Source organism: Oenanthe melanoleuca, chromosome Z (assembly GCF_029582105.1).
Source record: "Oenanthe melanoleuca isolate GR-GAL-2019-014 chromosome Z, OMel1.0, whole genome shotgun sequence".
In the NCBI taxonomy this organism is placed as follows: Eukaryota; Metazoa; Chordata; class Aves; order Passeriformes; family Muscicapidae; genus Oenanthe; species Oenanthe melanoleuca.
Genome location: NC_079362.1, coordinates 33,034,089 through 33,059,667, shown reverse-complemented (window position 1 = coordinate 33,059,667; position 25,579 = coordinate 33,034,089). Strand labels below are relative to the sequence as shown.

Genomic DNA, 25,579 nt, shown 5'->3' with positions numbered 1-25,579 from the left:
AAATCATGCAAAAACATGAGAGAGAAGATCTCTCTGTCTCTCTTCCCCCTCCCTCAGTGGCATCAGTTTCTTATTTCATTCAAGTCATAAGTGACTTTGGCAGATAAATTCTCCGGGACTGTTTGCCCTTTTGTCTCAAAGCAGACTCCTTGCACAGCAAAATGCAATTTCACCCCATTCGGTGAGTTTCATAAAGGCCATGGAAATTAATGGCATCCAGAGGTCACATCGACAGCACTGTAAGAGCAAGAGATTGTACAATCCATGTAACTTAGCTCACCACTGGCATGTTACCAGCACAGAGCTTTCATTACCTCCATGATATGGCTGCTGCCGGTAGCAGCAAAATGCATGGCTTTGGTGGAACAGAGCATCGTTGAGTAAATGGAGGAAGACAACAGTGTCTGCCACAGCACTATCTTGCTGACCAAGGTTAAGTAAGACAGACAGCTGACATAGGCCTCTGATACAACAGGAAAGTTGAAAAATACATGAAGTCAGCTTTGCTTGGCTGTAAGAGAATCACCCTGAAGAAAGAAAAATCATTCTGTTTTGCCCTGACATACTCTAACTCTGATTTGTCTTCACTGACCTTGAAGTATTTTCCAGCAAGGAAATGCATCCTGTAAAATACAGGTTTAGGCTAGAAGTGATGTTCTTAATCTATGTTTACTGAGATCTTTGTGCCAGGAAGCTTGCTGAGTTCCTGCAGGTTGCAGATTGGTAAGGAAGGCTGCTGGAGGGGGCTGACAGCAGAAAGGGAAGAGGTACCACTCCCCAAAAGCAGCTCCCACAGGTCTCAGGTACAGCCTTGTGCCAACAGCAATGGCTCTGGGATATGATGTCTGGGCACAGCCACAAGGCTGCCACACATGCCGGGCTGGCATCCTAGTCCTTTCCCCCACACTCGTTTCAAACCTGGAGAAAATCAAGCAGTTACTACTTTTGCCCTGTTAGAAGGTTCAACCTTCTCTCAAGATTTGTAAAAGAATTTAGACATTACTAAATCCTTTATTCTTTCACAGGCTTTTAATATACTCCTTGAAGTTCAATCTATGATATTATTGTGTAGAGAAGCCAAGGAACCTATGAAAGCAATTTTTACAAGCAATTTGCAATGGATTGCATTGTTTTCCTGGCTATGGTAAAATGCTGAATTAGTGCAACCGGGACACAATATAGACATAATCCCTTCAACATTAGGTTTCCTTCTTCAAGCTACATTTTAGGCTTCAAAAGGAAAAAGGGTAAGTCTAACTGTTTGGATTGCAATACAAGATAAGCTCAAAGGCTTATCAACAAAACAATAAAAATACATATTCTGCTGTTCTAAACTAAACACAGGGGTTTTTAAGATTGGCTCAGGGTTTTTAAACAGCTCAGACTACTGCTCTTCTTGTTTTAGCTCATATTAGAAGATAATATTTTTTAAAAAAACCCTGCATCTTCTGTATCCTCAGGAGAGCTTCACTGCTCAAATGTCAAGCATTTGCCTATGATGTTGGCTCTGAATGCTTGGTGGCTTCCCTTTTCACTGATTTGTTCAAAATTTCTGTCCTATGCTCAGGACTTGCAGGAACTTCCCTCTCTCTTTCTATTCTTAGATTGGTACATCTGCTCAGCAACTGTAATACGTGAAACACATTCTTCTTTTTGGTGTCAAGAACACCTAGTTTTGTTGTGCTCAGATGCTCTATTCTTTTCCAGTCTTTGTGTTATCTTTTGGGGTTTGTAAAATTGCTGTCTGAAACCCAAGGAATAATGCTATCTGACAAGCAATGTGATGAGGGAAATCCCCAGGGTCTCTCTTGCAGAGTGATGGATGGCAGTTTCCTGAGTCACCTGCAAGAGGCAGTGACACATTTGATACTCAAGGTTCCCATTAGCACAGATTTCTTTCTTAAATGTATGCATTGTGGCACAATGGATGGGGCAGTGGAGAAACCATAACAGTTCAGCTGTAGACTGAAAGATTTAAAGACAAATCCACCTGAACATTAACTAATAAAAATATAGTTTAATTTTGATACAAAATAATTCAAAAAATGTGAGGAAATGGAGTGCTTGGAAAGTCATTGGTAGGGTACCACATGGACTAACAGTATTCTGCAAGGAACCTGAAAGATTGGGCACAGTCTGCAGAAGAAGGGTGAGCCTCCATCTTTCTTGTGGCTCCCTTCAGACACTGGAAGGCCACAGTGAGGTCACCCTGAAGCCTTCTCTTCTCCAGGCTGAGCAAACCCAGTTCTTGTAGCTTTTCACTGTACATGAGAGACTCCACACCAGCAAAGAATCCCTTTTAAATCTGAAGATCAAGCAAGGACCAGCTATAGGACTGCCTTAGCAACTTGCTGTATGCTGGAAAAGCAGCTGCCACATGTAAACAGGGTAGTTCTTTTGGCTATGTGGCTGCATGCACTGTTGCCACATCTCCTCCCTTAGCTGGACAAAAATCTTTACTCTCTGTAGAAGGTATGATGTTCATCTGGACTGCATGCTCTCCTTCACTCACTGCCTGTCTTATCATGATCGGGCTGTTGTGTTGAAACATTTTCTTATTCCTGTGAATCCATCCTTTCTGCAGGTCTGTATCTGCATGAATACATGAGTGTGAAAGTGGCTCTATTAGCACAGCAATTGCCTGGAATCTGTTAGCATTTCATTATAAATCTGATTTTTGACAGATTTATAACCAGATTGTAGAAATTAACTGCTGGAGGAAATGTGCCATTTATTCTCAACAAGAACACATTTTATTTTTCTTCATGGTTGTTACTTGACTGTTTTTTAGAGGCTAGAAAAATAATGTTATGCTTGTTTTCATGTATTTCTTTTTAAGTGAAAAAAATTTCAACCTTTTCATAAACATGTAAAAACTGTCTGGTACAGTAACATGTTTATTGCAGAGTCCTCTCTGATGTTTCTTGAGAACAGGAAATTATTAAATGGCATTACTATAGCAGCACATTAAAGTACAGCTTAATTGAAGAAACAACAGCTGAATAAAATAAGGTTAGCTGGTGAAAAAAAGTCAGAACAAACAGTGTCGTTGATAGAAAAAAGGTAGTCCTTTCTATGACAACAAATATACTGCTATTCATTTTTTTAAAAGCCCAAATTAGCAGCAGATATAAGGGACAGCATTCCACTGCCCTTGCAGTAACTTCTGAAGTTTTGCTGCAAAGCTTTGTCAGTGTGCCCAAAGTGAACTACTGCACCTTTTAATGCAGGCAGTAGAAGTCCACTCCCTGCAGGAGTGAGGGCAGGGGAAAGACAGCAGTCTCTCAGGATTGGTCTGGGTTTAAGAACTTACTCTTCTGCACTCACAGCTGCCATCTGCAGCAGTTCACAGAGGTCCTGGGCAGGGTTCACTGAGGACACCAAGCTGGTGCCTGCTAATGTGACTGCTCCTGACACATCACGCAATCCTTTGAAGCCTGTCAGAGTCAGTCCCACTAAGACTACACTACACTGTCATGAAAAAAACTCTTTTAGGCTAGGCAACCTGAAATCTTTCTGCTTTGCCCTACTAGTCATGTTTTCTAGGCCATTCTTGTTTGTCTTTTTACTGTCACGAGTGTGATTTCCCAGAGTGCCACTTCACACACACTCGTTCTCAAGCAGCACTATAAACAGTGACAATTTCATACCTCCAGGCAGGAAATCAAGGAGGGAAATGAGAAAAGGCTCCCTTGCTGCAGAAAACTCTTTCTTTGATAGCAGTTCTAAGTGCTTTGACAGTTTTCAATGAAAGGACCCTGCTTAGAGAGTCCAAAGAATCTTGTTATAAGCAAGGCAAAGCCTAATAATGTCTCTCTCCGCCACTCTTCTCTGGAGAGAGAAATTCCAAACAGGGAAGTAGTAACTGTATTTTTCAGAAACAATGGGTCCCATGGCTATACTGGTGGATAGCACAGTCAAAATTTCCCTCTGCACCCACCCAGAGAGGATTTTTCTCCATGGCCTGAATGAGCAACTCCCAAAGAGGACAGGAGACTGCATATCCTAGCAGAACCTGCATAAGAGACCCAACAGCTCTGTCTGAGATGTTATCATACCTTTTTCCAAGGGGACTGACACATTTCAAGTTAAAGAATAATTTTGAACAGGAAGAAAATAAAGTCTGTCTTCTTGTCGGCAGGTTATGTTTCAAAACTTTGTTTTGAATTCTACGGGAAATTACAGTTAAAAAATAATTAAAAAAAAAAAACAACAAACAAGTAAAAAATCAAAGGCCTTGGAAGTCTCTGGTGGAATACAAATATCTAAGTAAACTGACAAATAAATTCAGTGCTTTAGAAAGGAAGCTGTCTTTGATAAGCATTCTTGTTCTTTGCTTATCTTCAAACCTGCCTGTCTATAGGGAATCCTTTGTTGTAATGCTTTCTTATCGAAGATATCAAGGAGATATTTGGCAATCTGTGACCAACCCCTTTCTAGAAAACACAGCCTTTGCTGTATCTTTAAGTCAGAACTGAAGGCTTATTTCTGCACTAGTCTGTGTCAGAGCTTGTCACAAGGGCTATCATTATATCTTAAAAGCTAATCTCTGCTACTCTGCTCTTCCCTACCACCCAGGGATCTCAGGCTGGTTAAAGAGATTGAGCTTCAATTGCCTCAGGTTTGCTACATCCCCTTTCATGCCTCACATTTCCAGAGGCTTCCTCTCATGACCACTTCCATGAAGCAGAAGGCCACAAGGAAAGCAGTAGATAGCCTTCTGTGCTTTGGGGATGGGAGCAGGGGAGGGAATTATTTCCTTAATGACTTTGAAGATGTGCTTCAAAGTCAATAAAAGCTTGTTTCATTGTGGAATGAGTAAGCTATATGTTTTTCACTGCAGCGTATGCAGTAAAAGACAGATTAATGGGTGCCTAAGAATCCTGGAGATTTTAAATTATTCAAGAAAAGGTTGCAGACACAGTCTCCTCTTGCAAATTTATTTAACATGAGGTATTTCAGTGGGCAGGTCTTGCTTTCAACAAGGCTGAACATTTAAGGCGTGCTGAAATCCATTCTCCTTCAGAAAAAACTTTATAAAGTCACAGAGTGAAACAGGGAAGTGAACGTGACAATAAATTAAGCAGGTGCTTGAGTGCAGTCTTAAATTTGTGTGGGCTTATTGGCTCACTTTTAGGTATATTCTTGCTGCAGTGCTTTCCTGAAAAAGGATTCATGACAGGGATTATCATGTTGAATTTATATGAGACATAATTTGTAATGAAATGCTTTCATGCTTTCTTTCATGAGCTGCTAGATAGTCTTTATTATCCCTGCTTCTCTATGAGAAGATAGAACTAAAGAGGTAAAGACATTTTGCACTGATCTGCACAAGTATAATTGGTTACTTGGAATTAATAAGAAAAATCCTTCAGAGGATAGAAGAACAAGAATAGATTTTGACTGACTGTGTTACAAAGGAATGAAATTATTTCAGTACTCAATGTGATAAGGAAAAATAGTTATGTCAGTATCACTACATATCCATTAGGGCAAACTTGATGGTACCAGATGGAATTTATAATACAATCCTCTGCCACAGTAACTTTCAGGAGTAGTAAGACACCACTGCTACCTGAGCTGAATCTAACTGCAGCTAATCAGACCTAGATTTTCTACCACAATTTACTTTTGTAAAACACAAGTGAGCTAAATGATCAGCCCCTCACAGAAAGCATCATATGTGGACTGGAATAGAGGAAAAAAACATCCAGTGTTTGCATCCCCAGGCAGGGAAAGCAGTGTAAGTACAGCTGTATTTGCTGACTCATTTCTCAGGAAGCTTCCTGCCATGCCAAATCTGTAGTTGGATTTGGGTAGCTGGCAGGACCTTAAGACAATGTTCAGATTCCCTCTGGACATTTTCTTGAAGGACAGCAATCTGTCTTCATAGTCTTCATAGTCTTTACGTGTTTGTCCTTTCAGTTCTGTCAAGGTTCTTTATCCCTGCTTTTTAAGTGAAAAGTCTTTTTGAGTTAATACCCTCGGGTATGGTGGTTTTCTCTATACAGAAATGGTGCTGTTTGGATTAGGTGCTCCCCACACTGCCTTGCAGAACCAGGACATTTGGGGCTTGAGAAAAGAGCCCAAGTTCTCTGCTTTACTGTCTGAGTCCAGTCCTCCTGCCAGCAATTTGATTTCCATAAAGATCCTATCAGTCACCTCTCCAGGTTGCAATGCTGCTGCAGATGGTTGCAATAGCATCTTTCTTATTCATTAGAGAGGATCCTGACAACAATGGGAAAATGTGATCTGCCCAGTGATTTGGTCGGTTCTCCTGAGGTTGGTATCTATACCTAGGCACTCAGCAGAAGATGGCTTCTCACATGTCCAACAGCTGTTTTCTCTTCTGAGGGCAATGGCTCCCTTGGGAGCAGGACTAACAGAGGAGGAACTGGATTACCAAGGCAGCTCTTGCTTTGTGAAGCTCCACTTCCACTCTAAGTCTCCTTTTCAATTTTGACGGTCTCCTTTGCATCTGCCCTAGTGATCAGCAGCCTCAAGACACCTCTCAGAGCTTTGTGGAAGAGCTGTGAGATACCCAGGAGTAAGACACACATGAGGAAGCACCTCCTAACAAATGTATTAATGGTTGTCTAGCATGGGCTTAGCCCATTACTTCAAGCCCAATGAGTTAAGTACCTTACCTTGCTGCAGAGCGAGCATGGAAAAGAGGCCTTGTGGCCTCCAAAACAAGGTGAGCCAGGAATCCTTTCCTACAGTTTATTTGGCTACTCACATATTTCTGCATGATGGGATGTTTTCTAGTACAACAAAGGACTCCACACTGGATAATATTAATTGTATCATGACATTTTTATTCTTGTCTGCTGTCTGCTTTAATCTAAGGTCTCTAAATTTTCAGACCCTCCCACCCATTTCTGGCATTTGGGAGGTTGTCTCTCAATAGCAAAAGCACTTCCTTGTCTGGCTGTCAGTTTAGCATTCCTGAGCTTAGACCTGTTTTTCATGCATTAGTCCAATCTATGTGTATTTCCTTTGCACCTCCTTTCTTTTCTTTTCCTTCTGTTCCTTCCTACCACATGAATTTTTCCCCTTGAGGTGCTCCAGTCTGTCACTGCCTTGTGTTTCACCATTCATGTCTCCCTTCCTCAGGTGGGGAATGTTTTCTAAAGGCTCTTGCAGACCTTTAGCTTATCACACCACCCTCAAGTGAAAGATGACGTCTTTCATGGCAGTGAAAAAGTATGCCTTGTCTCAAAGCTCAGTTTCAACCAGGTCTTTCCCATCACTAGTATTCTTGCACAGCCTGTTTCAGTTTTCTTCTGAAAACTTTCTTTTGCAGCTATTGCATTTCCTCACTAACAACTTGTGAACTTCGTGTGTCTGTGCCCGTGCTTTCTACCATCTCAAAGTTAAATGAAGCAAACAAAAATTGTTCTTGATCAACAGTGTTTAGCATGTGTCACCTCTTGACCCTCTGTGGTGAGCCAGATGCTGTGCAGGTCTTGCAGTCGCGCGCCTGCCAACTGGGTCGGTCTGTTGGCCTATCGGGGAGGAAGCGATCGGGTGGTGCAGCAAGCTGAAGCGTCTGTGCTTTGTTTTTCTTTTCTTTTTTTTTTTTTTTTAACTTTGCTTTGCTAAGGTTGGATTTGTGAAAGGAAACTACCACTGAGTCCATGTCATAGGCGGAAGAGAGACATGCGGCCTTGGTTCAGCAAGAGTTTATGTGCTCTCAATCTTTCCTGAAGTTTCTATCTTGCAGACCCGGCGATTTCCTGTTTCCTTCTTGCTGTCCCTGATCTTCATAGAGATAGTGCCGAAGTGAGAAAGTCTACTGTCTTAGGGCCAGAGAACAATTCCACTAGCTTGTGAGCACTCAATTCCAGCTGCTGGGTGAACAGATCCTCCTCTTCTGTGAAGGTCCCAGGAATATGTTTCACTGCATGTTATTTGTGAAGAGGGAAGCTGAAAAAAATTTTAATGGGATTGAATATCTAATTTAGGGTATTAAATCACAAAAAAAAAATAGACTGTAAATGCCTCCCTCATATGGAGACTTGGTTGTTTTGGAGGGTTTTTTTCTCTAGTGTTTATCTGTTGGTGTTGGTAGTTTTTGGTATGATCACAGCCACAGTAATGCAGTTCCAGGTCTGGAACAATTAAGTATGAAGAACCGTATGAAATACATCTTTTTACACACTTGGTAATATAGAAAATCTTGTCCCTTCAGAAAGGGGCTAATTTTTGATTGCTCACAGGTTTTGGCTTCTCTTCTCCTTGAAAGTACCTTATAGCTTCTGCTGCACATAGTTACACTGGAACCAGCAGCTTTCCGCATTCAGTACAGTACAGAAATGCCAAGGTTTACTGTACTGTAAGTACCTTGCAAGCTAGATTCATCAGTGGACTCAGTACTCAATGGGAAGAAAATGTAGGTGGTTTTATGGAGATACAGAGGAATTAGGTGCTACAGCCAAGGTTACGCAGGAAATCAACGTACCCTACAAATCAGGGATGTGCATCTCTCAACTGCACATCAGCAAGTCAAGAGGGAGCGGGACTGCGCTTTCAAAGAAATGAATGAACTTCAAGTGAAGGAATATGAGTTAGTAAAACTGGCTTTCAGCTGGGAGCAGACATTCTGTCACCCCAAAACTTGTTTGTGTTCACTTTCTCCCCACCTCCATCTCTCCCTCGGTTCATCCTTCACTCCATGCAGCTCCCTTTCTCTCTATCAGCATGAGCCACAGGTTCACAAAAGGAGACTGGAAAGGTGTTCATCTGCAGTCCAGTAAGGTGACATACTGACCTTCAGTAAGTGGCCTTCCAGTGAGAATGGCAAACTTTCCTTTGTGCCGCAGATGCCACCGTGCCTCCATTGAGTCATAAGCATCTCCCTGGCTGCCATGCACGACTTTGAGTGTGTCCTTTGATTTTACACCACCTTTGCAGAAACTCAATTCAAAGAGGCATGGATACTATTCTGTTTAGGTTGCAAAGCTCTTCCCTCTTAGTCTGAATTGAGTAAGAGATCCCTTAGGGCTCCTCTCAGTGGACTGTGTCATCTGTGCAGGGTCTGGAAGTCTTGGTGCTGTAGCCTCTAAACACCAGAGGGGTTTTTTTGGAAAGCAAGAGAGAGAAAGACAATGCATTTTTCTGTTTCAGACCAGAAAAAAAGGATCAGAGATTCCCCAGGTAAGAACAGAATTACATGAAATTTTGTCTGCTTGTCATGAAAGGAACCTAAGGTTGTTTTATAACAGTAATTCACCTTTTAGAGAACTTACTTTTGTAAAATAGAATAGTTTATATTTTTCTTCTTGTTAATGTCTTTAGGCAATTCTCATGGATGGGAGCCGATATCATTGTTTTTCAGTGCCATGTGAATATTTGCTTTACGAGTAGTGACCTTGTTCACACTGTCTGCAGTTGCTTTTTAAAATATAGTGTTTCTGCCTTCAGGGAAGGGAGAAGGAAAGGTAGACTGTGCGGTGTTTTCAGATATTCTCTCATGCATGATGTTTTCAAGTTGTGATTTACCTGTAATGTGTGTAACTTTGTCGTTGCAGTAAGCTAAGTGTTTGGTATAGGACTATAGAACAATAGCAGCAGCTTTTCTCTCTTCTATTATATAGCTGAAGAACACATTACAAAAAAGAAAGTAGGTACAAATTCTGACAAGGTGAAGAAGTAGCAATGCACAGATACATATTCTACAGCTGTATGTTTTACCTCAGGACTACCAGTCATTCCCAGTAAACATTTTTCAAGACCATGTCTGCTAGAAATGTATGGAAAGGCCATATTTTGGGGCTAGTTGTGGACTGTATGAAATGGACTCTGATGAACACCTGCTCCCAAATGCCACATTTCTTCCGTTATGTGGCTTTAAGTGAAACCCAAACCCATAGTTAGTGTTTCTTGTATTTAATTGGCAAAGTAGGCTTACAGTGCATACATTGAATACTGGCCACATGCCATAAAAGCTATACATATTTTTCAAATAAAAATTAATATTAGAACTAACTCCCTATAGACTTTTTCCTCCCCTCAACCCATTACAAAGCTCAGGCAGACAGGGACTATGGTGCCAGCAGATCAGTAATGCAGAGAAAATTCTTGTGCAAGATTTATATAACAGTTTTGAACATGTGATTGCCAAAACATGGGTAAAGATACTCCTCACAAATGTGCGTGAAGCCCTTGCCTCATGATATTTCTCAGAGAGCTGCAGATTATTCCCATTTCTAGTAATCAGTTCAGAGCAATTGCTGTTGTCAAAATCTCACTTGTATCAGCTGGGAAATAATTGCTAACTCTGAAACTCCATAGTGTTCTCGTTTGATTGAGCTTCTGCTTAAAGAAAAAGCAAGTTAGTGAGATTATGGAAACAATTACAGACAGCTACAAGTCCACTTGTTACTGTATCTATCTTCATTTTTCAATTTAAAACACTGCATTAGCCAACAGGGTAGCAAAATGGTGGTGTTTTTTGCTTTGGTTTTTTTTTTTTTTTCAAAAGTGTTACAGACAATATTGCTTTTTTCCCCGCTTCCAAATTAATGCACTAGCTTTCTCAGGGACATCATCAGAGTATTTGGCTCACACTTGAAATGTGTCCTTTATTAAAGGGTGGATAGGCTATCAACAGTGATAAGCTAAATATTGTTTGTGTGTTGAGACTCACAAAGGCTACATTTATGCATTAACTGTACAGATGGAATTTGTTCACCCACATTGTTACATCCTAGGATATGGTATGGCACAGCCTGTCATGTCAGGCATCTCCTTTACAATAGCAATCCAGGCTCCTTTCAAACCAGCAGAGAAGGAAAGGCTCTTCTACAAGGAAAATCTCCCCATCCTAAGGGAGGGGAGATTCTCAAGGATGGTGGTCAAGCCTCTGATATCAAACACAGAGGATTGTTCACTGCTGAGCAGATGGCAGTCTGCAGGCCAGCCTTTTGTCAACACTGGGTGCAAAGTCCTGTTTGAACTGGTGCTAGCTGAAAGAGTGTCAGACTACTCTTAAAACATGACCCCTTTTCCTGCCCCTAGACCAGACATAAATTTATCCTAGTCTGAGAGGATATAAATCATGCTTTGAGGGGCCAGGAAAAAGGAATGTGTTATTAAGAGGAATCTGTACTGTGTGTTTGCATGTCATTAACACTAAGAGGCCCCAGTCAAGATCAGATGTGACACAATTCGTGGATGCAAGTGAGAAGCAGGAGGGAGCTTCAGTTTTGGAAGAAGCCACAGGAGGGTTTTTCCTGGCCTGTTAGAGGAGAACACACCGTACAAGCAAGGCAGCATGGAAGAAAGAAAAAGAAGCCAAGATGGTGCACTCTCCCGAGTACTGAGTGCTAAAATTGTGTTTACCTGGAAGATAATGAGAAATGCATAAAAATTAAATGTGACAGGGACTATATCATACTATAGTTCAAACTGCGTGTTATTTGTTCATAGTTGATCTGCTAAAACCGTATTTTCTTCAGTTTCAGTGCGTGCACGAAATAGTATAATGTCACACGTCACCTATCGTAAGCATCCCCTTAGGTGTCTCTGTGTTAGAAAAGGCTTCAAATATCAGACAACTTTTCTGTAGGTGTTTGCAGCTTTCTAGTCAACTCCAAATAGGTAATAGCATTGTTTCACCTTAGGGTACAAACTGTCTTTCAGAAACAAAAATATTTGGGATTTTTTGATCACAATAAAAAAATTCCAAACTTCTGTATGTCTGTAAATAAACAGATACCATGCAAGAATCTCCACCACTTTTTACAGTTTGCAGGTAGTCACTTCAATTAGTTTTAGCCATTTAAAATGTATGGGCATATTGTCTAGGGTTTAAGCTTCACCTGCAGTCAATGTGGACAGACAGTCACCACCAAAGGGCCTTATCCTTCTTGTGGGGATAAGATGAGTTGGTTTCTTTGAGCTTATGAAAAGCATATCCTTGATAGAAATTGCATTGGCAAGTCATAAGGCTGTAATTACTTGTCCTTCCCGGGCAACCTCCCTAAAGCTTGCTAAATAAACAATGTTTCCACCTTCTCTGTATTCCCTAAATGCATCAGGGAGTAAGCTATGGAGCACTGTGGTCAGGGGGATATTTTATTTTATTTTATTTTATTTTATTTTATTTTAATAGCTATTTAGACACCTAATGGTGTTTAGCAGCATTGTTGGCCCAAAACCTCATGCTCATCTCATGTAGATGTGCCCAACTGCAGGAGATGCTAGGCTGGCCTCTGGATCAAGGACTGCTGTAGACACAATGGTGGCAATTGTATATGCACAGGAAAGAACAAAACCTCCAACCTCCCCGTTCTCCTCCTCCTCCAGAGTCAAACAGGTTAGCCACAGCTTTCATTTATGAGCAAGGAAAGAGACACTCAGCATTCAGCCATTCACCCTCTCCTCAGGAAGAAGGAAGTGCCTGGACTGAGGTCTTGAATAAGCACAGGGCCTCAGGTTAACCTTCACTGAAAAATACCTGCTTAAAGGCAATACCAGGAGGAAATATCAACCAGGACCTTATTTTATTGGACACTATATCAGCAATCTGTAATGACTCACACTCCAAAATGACTTGAATGCTATTATGCAATAAAAGTTACACATTTTTGATGAAACATATGAGAGTTGCAAAAATTTTAGGCCACTTCATAGGGCTAAGAAAACCCTCACTTCCTTCCAGGCTGAGTGTGCAGTTGTCTATCTCTGAGCTACTCTCTCTGGCAATCAACAAAATACAGGGTCAAGTGATTAGTGCTTGTGGTAGCAGCAGATAGAGAGCTCAAAGGACTTGCCAGATCCTCCCTAGCCTTACTTCTTCCCTCACATACAAGTATATTTGCCAGTCAGAAAGAAAAACAGCCTCTGATCTGTGTTTTCATTCTTATCTTTTCCAGCCACTTCCACATCTACAACTGGGACAAGTCATCTCACAAAATGTGACATAAAGCAGAAAGCCTTCTGTGTAAATGGGGGAGAGTGTTATATGGTTAAAGACCTCCCAAACCCCCCAAGATACCTGTGCAGGTAAGAAATCCTATTTGGTTCTATCACTGGAGCCATCAGGTTTCACAAATGTTTTTTTCTCTAAAGGAGCACCTGAAAAACATCTTCTGAATTTGCATTTCTTTATTTTTTAACCATGTGGATGTGGAAAGAATGCCAAGAGTGACGTCTGTGTTCTACAGAGGCATATGAAACGTAGCAGAGGCTAACTGGGAAATATTTCTATTTGATAGAAGAACAGCATCTTCTATTGGTGTTTATATGGCACGAAATAACACAACTTGAGCCTTATAACAAAATAGACACCTAGAAATAATGAAACAGACACTATAAACTAAATATTCTACATTTAGAAAAGAAAAAAGGATATGAAAAACTGCATTGAATACTACACTTTGTATAGAAGAAACTGTTATTTTAATTGTCTGATGTGGTACAGTTTGTAGTACAGATGAACAGTTTCTGGTGAGACTGGATCCACAACTGCTCTGCATAAAAAGCAATGAATGTCAGGGTCACGGTCGAGGTTACTATTTTGTGCGCTGATCTTGATTCATGGAGCCATATGAGTTTAATGTAGTGGGGTGCTTGTGCACCTTTTTGTGCTGTATTGGTCTGCTGCAACAGTCCCTTGCATTGGAGAACATCATGAAAAACTTCAGCACTGGAATTTGCTTCCTGTCTGGGAGCATGTCATGTAGCTTTTACCAATGAAGATTAACTAGTCATAGGAACTTCTTCACACCAGCTTGAGAGGAAACTCAGCATTTAAACCTTGGGAAACATCCTTGGTACCTAAGAGGGCTGAGTAAAAATGGTGCACTTTTGTGAGGATATTACTGCTTTTCAGACAAAGAGACAGTGGTTGATGAAAACTGTCATCTGCTGTAATTGCATAATTTTTCAGACTTCTAGGACTAAAAATTTAAAACTACTAATTGTAAAGACAGCTTTGGTAGATGAGTTAGGTGAAGGTCTGTGATACTTTCACTAGGCCAGGAAGAAATTGACTGCTTGTCTTCCTTGGTTATTTTTGGGGTTTGGGTTTTGAGTTTTTGGTGGTTTTTATTTTTTTTAAAGGAAAACAAACAAACAAAAGCCATCAAATCCCCACCAAGTCTCACAATATTCTGGCTTATCTGTAAGGTTTCTCTTTCTTGCCTGCACATCATGGGCTTTGTTTTGCTTTGGATTTTTATGGATTGCTGTGCTGCTGAAAGCAATGAATGTTCCATTGAATTTTAGGATCATTTTTAGCTAAAGTGAATATGGAAAAGTTATATGTGCTGAGTATTCTTTTTTGAGAAAGAGAAAGAAAGATTTGTGTTAAATTTACATGGTGGTTGTAAGCCAGCATTCAAGATGAGCAGTTTGGTATGACTCTCCAGAGCATGCACAAGAGCCTGTGTGTTTCAGCTTCCTATCCAAACACTATTCAGAAAACTCTAGTGAATGGCAGAGCCAAGCATTGAGCAGACTTGCTAATCATTAATATTGTCTTGGTAGTTTCAGAGGTATCCCATCTTTGCTGCTATGGGGACTTCTTTATTTTAATTCAGACATCTGTGTATGTTCTGTAATGATGGTATAGACTGGCTAATTTTTTAATAAAATGTCTTGGAGATATTTGAATAAAGTGGGGGCTGTTTTTCCCTATTGTAGACAAGAAATAACTTTTAATTCTGGGGCTGTATTTCAAGGAAAAGACGATTACCAGATTTGGCAGATGTGCCTCTGCCTGGGTGGTCCAAGACCTATTTGGAAAAAGCATCAGAGCTGTAAACTTAGACAGGGTGAATCTCATTTATAATAAGGCAGTGGAGAAGGATTCTTACCCTAAGAACAGTCAGGACCACCACTATTTTGCAGGGGCATTTGCTATGCCCTCTAATACTTGCCAGAACAAAAACTTTATGTCGTGTAGTAAAACAATGCCATACAGCTACATAAGAAATAAAAGCGAGTGCTTGAAAGTGTGTGTACTGGGAAACTGAAGAGACAAAATACAGTTTTCTTCTTATTTCTCTAAAAATAAAGATGTCCACTTTTTCTTTTATTATTTCTATAATATGTTATTTAGATAACATTCCAGTTATCTAAAATAGGTATCTAACCACTACACATTGTCTTCATTGTTCTAAGAAAACAAATCTACTCCCAGAACATGCTTGTGGAAACAGAATGCATGAAATATGGTACTTGCTCTTCATATTTCTGCCTCAGTAGCAAGTTCACATTTTTCCATATGGTCCATCTGTTGAGAGCAAAAACAAAATTTCTGAAGCATGAGCCATATCATTCTAAATTGGTTTTATCCCTAACCAAAAAAACATGACTCAGATTCAAAACAACCATGGAATTTTCCAAGTAATCTCTGTTTTGTAAATCCTCTATTCTATTAAAGAAATGAAATCCTAATACATATATATATATACATATGTATATATACATATATAAAATATATTTTATAAAATACATAGTGATGATCCGGATAGGATCAGGTTTTTCTTCTCTGGATATTGGTGTGAACTTCAAGAAAATTCCCTGCTTCCAAGAGGTAACCAAGTGAAATGCTCAAGAAATGTGTGAAGACTTAGTAAAGCAGTACAGCTACATCTGTGGTAGCATGTATCTCCCCACATGTATTTTAATTAAGGCCCGAGACTGAGTAAAACAGTCCCAGTAAAACAGGACAGATGAAATAGGAAGCTTTGACTGCTTAAATAAACTAGTGTATAAAATTTTCAGAAGCTTCATAAGAACATGAGTTCCATTTTGAAAACATCATAGACTTAAGAAGCCTGGATATTACTGGCTTCTTATGAGACTGAGATTCCTAAGTCACTTCTGTTCAGTTGGAAATGTGTCCCCAAGTTCACTGAAGAAAAAAGATTTCAATAAATGCAAAATTTAGACCAAAATTCCTAGCTTTTTCTTATTCCTTTAAAAAATCTATGTGAATACAAGTGTTACACTTTTAGAGTGTTGTTTTGAAGTATCATACCATGAAGGTCTTGATAGTCTGACTAACTGATTTCTGACTTGCAGACATCATCTTTTCTAGTGGTTTTGTTATTGCTGAAGAAATTAAATTTATGACACAATTTCATTGGATGAAAATACTGTCTTAACAGAACTGTGCTGCTGCTTTTCTTAGTCGCAAAACAGTGAATTATGTACTTTTTAATGATATAGCCATTTTCTGTATCTGTCTTCGTGTAAAGGTCTTTGAAGAATAGAAATGGGCAGAAGTTTCTTCAAACCAGCAAGTTTGCAAGCAGAAGTTCCAGAACTATTCATTCAAGAGACAGAATAGAAATACTAGTTCTGACTTAGGCAATGAAATGGATTACTAAGTGGCATATGGGGAAAAAAACATTCTATCCCACAATGCATTTGTTTGTAGGCAGTGAGTGAAACAGAAATACAAGTTTCTGAACCATTCAGCCATTCCTGTCCTGATGAGAAACAGTCTGATGATATGTGTTCAGTGTTCTGAGACATGTCCACTGAGCATGTGCAAATGCTGCTCTTTGCAACTACTGTGTGTAGATGCAAGAAAAGCAATTACTCTGTTATATGTGGTTCAGTATTTTGGTTTTACCCAGTTCATATAGGAAATAAATGGTCCAATTAGCCTTTTTAAAGGCAGTAAGGAAATGCTAAGGCTCTCACAGCACAAATATATACATTTTGCTTTAAGTTGTTTGACCTCAACTTTTGCTACTGTCCTAAAGGAAAATGGTGCTTGGATAATGATCTAGGGAAAAAAAGTCACAATAAGAAATAATGTCTGAAAACTTTGAGTAGGCCAAGGTGTTTGGGAAAGGGCACCATTGCAACCTGATTGTAAAATTATGGTCTACAGGAAACAACCTTTCAAATTGTACTGGAAACAGTGCTGCAGTGTGCATCTGAGCAGTAAAATGCCTTTAGCATTCACACATCATCATAAATGGACAGGCTCATCTCAGCTTTCCTCTCAGCTGGCCCACCCTGGGCTCATTCTCGAGGGCAGGTGCTGCAGCCCATTTGCTGACAATGGTTTCAGAGCAAGTATAAACACACCTGAACTGTTTTCAGCACCATCTCAACAAGGCTGACCCTGCTTGGTCTGGAAGTGATTTCAGCATTGTCTATACCAGCGCTTAAGTTGTTTTCATCACCTCCACAGCTGCAGCAACATCTGAAAATTAGTACAGACAAAGCAAGCAACCACCAGCAGCCAGTGGCAGGAGGAAAACATGAGCCTTTCAGTCATGTTCCTTGGGAATTTGTAGGGTTGAGTCTGATGAAAAAGATGTAAAGGTCCCTGTGAACTGAAATCCAAACATACACAAATGCCAGCTTTCCAGGGACAGCCATTTAACAAGATCAGTAATGCAAAATATTTTTATTCTTGATTCAATAACACAGATCAAAATGTTTTCTATCAAAAGCGTTTTGCCTCCTCTCAAAGGTGCAAGAAGTCTTCTGACCTGCCCTGCAAAAGCACCTTTTAGAGACAGTCACCTTTGTTGCATTTTTCTTAACTGAATATATCTGGAGTCTGGGATCCCTCCACACTGGATATTTAGCAAAAGAGATGACTTTGACTCTTAAACAAATATATCATTACAGCAAATGAGGTCCAAAGAATCATCTGCAGATCCTCAAAATACGCCTTGATTACACTGATATCATTCCTGCATGGTTTGTTTAAACAAGATACTAATGTTTATCCCTGACACTGATCCTTGGCCAAAGGGATTTTCTGAAAGTCTCATTTGTGCAAGGGCATTTCTGTTTTTTGGGGCTAGAGTCAATTGTGGAAAAGCAGAATTTAAAATACTGGGACAGCTTTCAGCCCACATGAAACTCAGATGGATAGAAAATATGGAGGATTCTTCTGGCCAAAGAGTATTTGCAAATAAGAGTAGTAAATTCTGACTAGTAAATTCTGAAGAAATTTGAAAAAGTTCCTAGCACCATGTCATCAGCAGGAGAAAAAGAGTGGGAGATTCTTGCACCATGGCCAACTCATGGAGAGCATCAAAAAGACAGGCAGCACAACTGAAATGTGTTCACAGAAGCAGATATCAGGTAATTTTAGGTTACATGCTGAGTAAGAGTGGAGAGAAGGAGAAAGAGCAAAGATTGAAATCTTAAGTTGAAGCACAGGAAGCCTGCATTGCTATGGTGATATTCTGGGAGCTGAGCCATGACCCAGCATGGAGAATGAAGACAAAGGAAGAATTGATAGGCAGAGCAGAAAAGATGGGCAAATCATAGAAGAGAAATTCCTTCTCTATGATCAAGGGGAAAGCTTCACTGAAGTTTTCTGCAGAAGAGCTTATGAACTGGAAGGACAGACAACTGTGGAACTGCAAATTTTGAGAGCACTTCTGCCCTCTCATTTTACTTATTGCCTGGACTGACTTTTTATCTTTTTGTGTGCAATGTTGACTGTACTTCCCTTTGGGTTTGACTTTGTCTTCTCACTTTTTGGATTTTTGTGGCTTTTTGGTGATCACTGTACTAACTATTCCTCCTCAAAGCAAATTACCAGAAGACACAACATGCCATCACAGAAATAGGAAAATTGTGGTAGTTTCATAGATTTTATGTGACTATTGAAAGCAACAGTGTAAAGTGTTGTTATCCACTGCATTGAAAATTTTTAAAAAAATAACTCAATCTGGTGCCTTCATGAGATGCAATAAGCAGTGAGCTGGTACATGTCTGCTAGCCATGATTCTTCTTTCTTTTTCAAAACAGACAAGCAAAATACTTTTTTTTTTTTTTTTTCTCTGACGGATTTTTGCTGTAAATTTTGCAAAGTTTTATCTTCTGGAAAGGTTACACTTGCTTGCCTCTCTTCTCATCATTTTTCACTAACACCCAACCAGGAGGTCACTTAATGCACTCGCACTCCATAGACCAGCAGATGTAAGTCTGTTAGTGCAGTGGTTTTGGTGTACTATTGCTTATCACGTTTTTGCCCTTTAGGTGCCAACCTGGATTCACTGGAGCAAGATGTACTGAAACTCTGCCCATGAAAATCCAAAACCAAGAAAGTATGTTAAAATAATCTGAACTTTGCTTTCTTCCCCAACTACAGCAACAAAATCAATAGTACTTGGTGTTTTCACAGTTCAGCTGGAACCGGCCTCTTTATCCACTAATTTATGACCTGATTTTCTGAAGTACAATCTTTACACCATGGCATTATTGACCTCCAAAATATTTCTCATTTGTGTGATTTTTGATCTTTCCATTCATTCACAGATGCATTTGTTTTGCACACGCTGGCAGTTTTCCTCTTTGGGAGACTGCTGCAAAGTGCAACCCTAAAAGACCAAACTCATGGAGATGAGTATGTACAGATCTTGTGTCCTTGCTGCCTTGTGGAAAGAGCATCCTAAAACCGATCTGGGTCTCTGGAATGGTGAATTTCTGTCTCAGATCTTGAAACACACTTTGATCTGATTGGTTTGGTTTTGGCTGGTTTTACAGGGGGGATTTCTTTACATTTCCACAGAGCAAATGACTTGCTCTCAACATCCTGAGCTATTTTGACATGCTAAACCGAGATTCAGTTTCTGAAAGTGAACTCACCAAGTCATATCAGTTCACACTGAAGGAGCTTCTTTCTTAGCATATATTCACCTCTTCTCTTTTCTCTGTGTTTTTTCTCTACCATTTTTTTTGTTTGTTTTTCCTCTCAGGTGCCCAAATGAATTTACTGGTGATCGCTGCCAAAACTACGTAATGGCCAGCTTCTACAGTACGTCCACTACTTTTCTGTCTGTGCCGCAGTAGAAGCATGCTCAGTTGGTGCTGCTTTCTTGTCGCTGCATCTTTCCTCCAATTTTTTTTTTTAATCTGTAACTAGATTTGTTGCCTAAGGCCTAATATTGATTGTCTCTGCCTGTTGCATGAAAATTATAACCAAAAGCAATCGCAAATTGTAACAGAAAGCAATCCTGAGATTGTTTGGCATTGAGGGTATGGGGAAATGCAAGACTTAGGAATGCTGTGAAATTAACTATGAATGTGTGATAATAGACTCCTTGCTGACATCAAGCAGAAAAATTACAAAAGTAGCATTTTGAAAGTCTCCCATTTTATTTGCCACAAAAAGCTTATGAGTCATGATACAGGCCAGCACTCCCTCAGCCAAAGGATGGTAGCTAGTCCTCTACTTATATATGAGATTTGTATCTGGACCTAGAGATTAAAGGTAATTGAAGTGCTTACATTGTTTCTAAAGACTATGTGCCAAACAGGATCAAGATGTTCTTCCTCATCCTTGTCACAGCTTCAGTGGAAAGAGCACAGAAAAAAAAAAAAAAAAAATAAAAAGAAAAAGAAAAGGGGGAGAGATTACTTAAACTATGGGGTCTAATATGTTTTGGCTATATTGTGTGTAATAGGTGCAAGAGATCAAAGATTAATTGGCCACATGAAAGTATCAGACACACACATACACAGATTGCTAGAATCAGTGCTGCAGCCACATCCCATAAGGTTTCCCATGGACAAATGGGCTAATTATTACTGCTTGACAAGGTTGTAGCAGAAAGTACATTATGTATTTATTTTCTCTTATTACCTATAGCAAAATCAAAGGTAACATACAAGAAAATTGCTTAGATCTTACATTTAAATGCAAGAGTACTACTTACATTCAATTGTTCCTGGCATCAGAATGTACTGTGATCTAAAAGCAGTATTATAGAAACTGTTTTTTTGATGGATTACCTGCACAGAAAGACTATAGGCCAGCTTAATTTAGTTTTCATTGGTATAGAGGACAAAAAGCTCTAAGTATGTGCTGGACATTTTGGAGCCTGAAGCGATACACAGGTTTTCTCTTATACTGATGGATGAATAACATCCATACATAATTCATACTTTTAGTCATGAAAGCTACCCATGCAAATCCCAAGAGTGCTGACTGGGGACTGGACCTTCCAGCACTCGAGTGTGCATTTTATGCCCTGTTTTAGTAGCTTTATTAGTGTGAGTTATATTTAAATGCCTCTGGTAATGATGGCCTTAAAAATTTTTATGCTGTTACAGTATTTGTTTATCAAATGTTAGATTTAACTGGCCTTTTTTTGTGGATTGTGTTGAAAAGTGCAATTAAGATTTTCTGATCTCAGAATAATAATTTAAATGGAGGTGATGTAAAAAATATGAGATCCATTGTTTGCTGCAGAATTTTATCTCAAAACTATAGAAGAATTGTTTGTTGATTATAAATTCATTTTCCAAACCTAGGAGAAAAATAGTTTAGGTGGGTTTTCCTTCCTTTGTTTTTCAGTTTCCTAGCCCGGGTTGAGATTTTTAAAGACACCAGGTTGAGATTTTCTGAAGTTGCCTCCATGGAAAAGGCACAGATGTCCTTGCCTTGCTGCAAGAGTTACACCCAGTTATTAGTACTTAAGTTGGTCAAGCAATTCCTCTTCTTGAAATGCAGAGGCAGGACAGCATGCCACTACCTACCATAGGCCACTCTGAGAGCCCCAGTCAATGGCTATGAGATCCTGGTACTTCTACCTACCCTGCATCTTCACTGCAACATCTGATTTCTTATACTGCTTAAGATCTTGAAATGACACTTTTGGAAAGAGTCCACTGAGGGCACATTTGTACTTAACTAAAAAAAATCAATTAAGAATAGTTTATGTGAATTTTTATTATCATACCTAAAGCAGACCAGAGCATACTGTTTAACAGTATTAAGAGGACTTAGAAGGAGAGTTCTCTAAAGCCAAATGTTGCATCTGGGGCTTAGAGCCAAGCTCATATTTTCACCAAGTGTTGTATATGATTAACTTAGTTCTGTAGATGCAGCTTTTGCAAAGTACAGAGCAAATTGGGTTGCTAAATAGCATAAGTGCTAGTAGGAAAAAAAAAAAGTGTATGTGAGAACCAAACAGCTATCTAATTTCACTTGCTTTCAGAAGGGTCTTTCTTCATTTAGAAAGAAAGAATCAGTGGGTTTTCAAGCCAAGAGTGCCTACTGATGCCCTGTCTTAATTTGGCTGTTAAAGAAAAATTGTCTCCAGAAATCTGCCCTGGAGTTGGTATTTGAGAGTCCTGAAGTTACTGGGCTGAAAACCTATTGCCAGATCAGAATGAGGCACCACTGGGCATTCTGGAAATGCTCTGTCCCAACAGAGTGCAAGGCTAACTTGGCTCATCTCAGAAGCCTGGCTGGCAGACCCTGTAGTGTCCTTTCCTTGAGCACAGCAGTCACAGATGCTACCAGGCATGCTACCCTCGATTTTTTCAGTGACTGCTTTGACTTTGAGGCTCATGGTCCACCACTGGTTCATAAGACAGCAGAAGGCAGTCCACAAATTGTTGCAAAAATACATCAGTTCTATTTCATATACATCTATCTATTCACAGATACATTTTGTGTCTGGACATTCATACATTCACTCCCTTGAAGTCAAGGAATCAAGGCAATGGAGGAGAGCAAAAGTAATGAGTTCACATTAAAAGTTTTGGGTTATTTTCATGTAGTTAGGCATGAGAACTCTTGCAGCAACACTGTGCAGATGATCCCTGGTATAAGAAACAGTGATAAAGCTAAGAATTAATAGAAGATTGAGGAAACCTCTCTGGAGTTTAATCACTGGTAAACCCTTTATCTGCTCAAATGCCCCAGACAGACCAAGGATCCCAACCAAAGGGACTATAGATTATAATTGTAGTTAACAATTATATATGAATTGTAAATTTAGAACTGGCTGGGGTCATGCTGTGGGCCTTGTTGGGCATCAACTGAACATGCTGTCCTTCAGCATGGGGCATCAGTTTAAACATTTCAGCTCTGCCACCCCTGATGAGCTAGAGGGACAGTACATAGAGGGGCAGAAGGAATTTCCTTTTTAGTTGATAATGGCCCTTGCCTCATATTGTCACAGTGAACCTGGCTGAGGCATTTAAAAGGGCAAGAGAAAAGCTATGATATTCCAGAAGGATGACCAAAACTGCAGTTGCTGTGTGGTGGCTTAATTTTTCAGCCTTTTCATATGAACTACAGGTCTTCAAAAGTCTGCCTTTAACTATTCTACTACCTCAATGTTTCTCATTTTCTACATATTTCTCAAGTAGTCACATCTCTATGAGGGTAGTAGATAATCTCACCTGAAATTTTCATTTTCTAAATCCTTTCAGCCCCTAAATTGTTCACTTTATGTGCTGAGACCAAGACGCCTAAATTAACAAGTAGATTTGAAGAATGCCATTGTCCATCTTTCGTTCAACATTAAAAAAGACAGGTTTTCACTATAAACTGCTCACTTAATGTTCACTAAGTGCTAAAATTGCTATGACAGGATACTTCAATTATGAAAGGACAAACTTTTCAGGCTACTGTGATTTGAACCAATTATCCCTTTTACCAGACACATCACACGGTCTTAACACATCAAGTTCAAAAGCAATTTTGCAATCTGAGTAGTATTGAAATGAACCAGATTTTGGATCCAAAGTGGATTGTAAATGTCACAAAGAGACTGTATCCAAGTCCCTCAAATAGAAATGGCTGACATACAGGGGGTCTGCTCTGTGATAGTTTAGGTAATTTCAGTGTGTTTTCAAATGAAATTGCATTAAGAAGAAGTACGAAAATATCAAAAATTATCACCTGTTTATAAAATGAGAAGTGTGGGATGTTCTGCTTATCAGATCTAGGGAATGTGACTAGGAATACCATAGAAAGGTCAGAGCTATGTAACATCTGGGTTTGAATAAGCAATGCATGTTTCTTCAGCATGTTTTCTTGTTAGGCCTTCTAGCCAAAATATATTCCAATTTTAAATACCAACTTCCTATTGAATTATATTAAATATAAACTGCATGATATGAATTACTTCCCTAAAATTAAATTACCTTCAAACTAGGTGTCTTACCTATAAGCAAGCATAATTACAGGAATATATATGCATGGGCATGTCATTCATTTTACTGAAGATTTAATCAAGCTTTCTATGCAACTAATGTATACCCTTAGCAGAGGTCAGGTAGGCATGTGATACTGGCTGTTTAGGAAGAGACCTGGATGGATTCCAACTTACTTAACCCTTAAAATGTTACTTAATGGCAACAAAGAGTTTACATTCCCCATGTACGCAAACTACATTAAAAAAATCCTTCGCCGTGAAGATTGCCATTGGATTTAAATTCTAGAGCACACAAGAACTATAGGGTACCTGCTGGGGGGAAATTTGTGTTCCTCTTTACCCACAGGTGCTGAGGACTGGGAGTGCTGATCTAGGCATGTGATTTGTGTAAAGGGATCAGGCCCTGCACCCCAGGTGGTCAACAAGTTGTTCTGCCAACACAGCACAGTCCAAAGACAGGGAAAACAGGTTGGCTCCTCATTTTCCAGAAGCTGGAGGCCTGCTGCAGTCAATTTGCAAAGTGGAGGACTCCCACTACTGAGTAAGCAGTGCCAGTCACCTCCAGGACACAGCCTTCAAGAGCAAGGATATGCATTCTGGGGACAGAAGTAGGGCCAGAAGGGAGAGCAATGCACAACCCATTTACAGGGGTATGCTGCTCTTTGTAGAGCATCCCTTTGCTGTCATTTTACCATGTGAAATCAGCTATTGTACATGGCACCCTTTAGGCCACAGCCCTGTTCATCTCAGTAAGATCTTTAATGGTTAATGGTTCCTGCTGCATTCCCTGGGCTGTGGCTGCTCAGATGCCCCATGTATACATATTTTTGTGTGCAAGCCTTGCAGGAGGTCTGGTCACATAGCTAAGAAAGGTGCACCTGAGCATTGCCCACATAACCACGCACCCTTTGTCCTGTTTTATGTGCAGACACAGAATAGCTATAATTCTCATATGTAATTTATTTTTAAGTACAGTGTATTGCTCCTTTCTGAAACTTTTTCCTTTTTCTTTCTTTTTTTGACAACTTTCTGCATTGGCAGAGCATCTTGGGATTGAATTTATGGGTATGGACCAATCATTCCTTTTAGCCTGCAGATTCTAGACCCTGAGAGATAAACCCCTTTTTATTTTTTTTTTCTCCACTCCCCCTTTTCAATTCCTAACCAATTTCTTTATGCTTTAAAAGGGATCATACAGCTATAACAACAATCCTTGTAAAGTGTTAGTGGAGATCAGTTCACTAAAATGGTAGTATTGATAGGATATTCCAGACTAAAGGAGTTCTAGGAATTACTGAAGGGATCATAAAGTAGTGTACATTCCTTTTTCTGCAGTATAGTTTTGACTAGTTTTATATATGATTTTGGTGAGTTTTTCTAGGGTTGCCAGGTTTTGGAAACACTGCAAGCATTAAGCAAAATGTCTAACTAGTATATTAAAAGAGAGAAACTGTTATGGCCACTTAAAATTTTCTACAAATTCGCAGCATTGAACTCTGATTTTCAAGTAAATTTTTATGTCTAAACCCTTATCTAGGTGGTTACACATCATGTGTAAATCAGTTGCCTGTACATATCTGTAAATGATATGCACATATACGTTCCTTTCTTGGTCTGTAAATTCAAAGCAGACTAAAGTTATTTAGGAATTTAAGTAGAGGTTTACAGCTAGACTCCAGATCCTC

At 39.6% G+C, this 25,579-nt stretch overlaps 1 protein-coding gene across 7 annotated transcripts in view; it reads left to right on the top strand.

Annotated features, from left to right (window-relative positions):
• The window catches only part of NRG1 (neuregulin 1), a 452,226-nt gene that overhangs the window by 407,824 nt on the left and 18,823 nt on the right, over positions 1 to 25,579 (top strand). For 3 of the 7 annotated variants that reach the window (XM_056514290.1, XM_056514286.1, XM_056514285.1), the window contains 3 exons: positions 12,882 to 13,011; positions 19,698 to 19,756; positions 24,936 to 24,959. In XM_056514290.1, the coding sequence (XP_056370265.1) occupies positions 12,882 to 13,011; positions 19,698 to 19,756; positions 24,936 to 24,959 (213 nt within the window). Of the gene's footprint in view, positions 1 to 12,881; positions 13,012 to 18,978; positions 19,047 to 19,697; positions 19,757 to 24,935; positions 24,960 to 25,579 lie in introns of all 7 variants that reach the window. The other 4 variants (XM_056514289.1, XM_056514288.1, XM_056514291.1 and 1 more) reach the window with 2 other exon arrangements.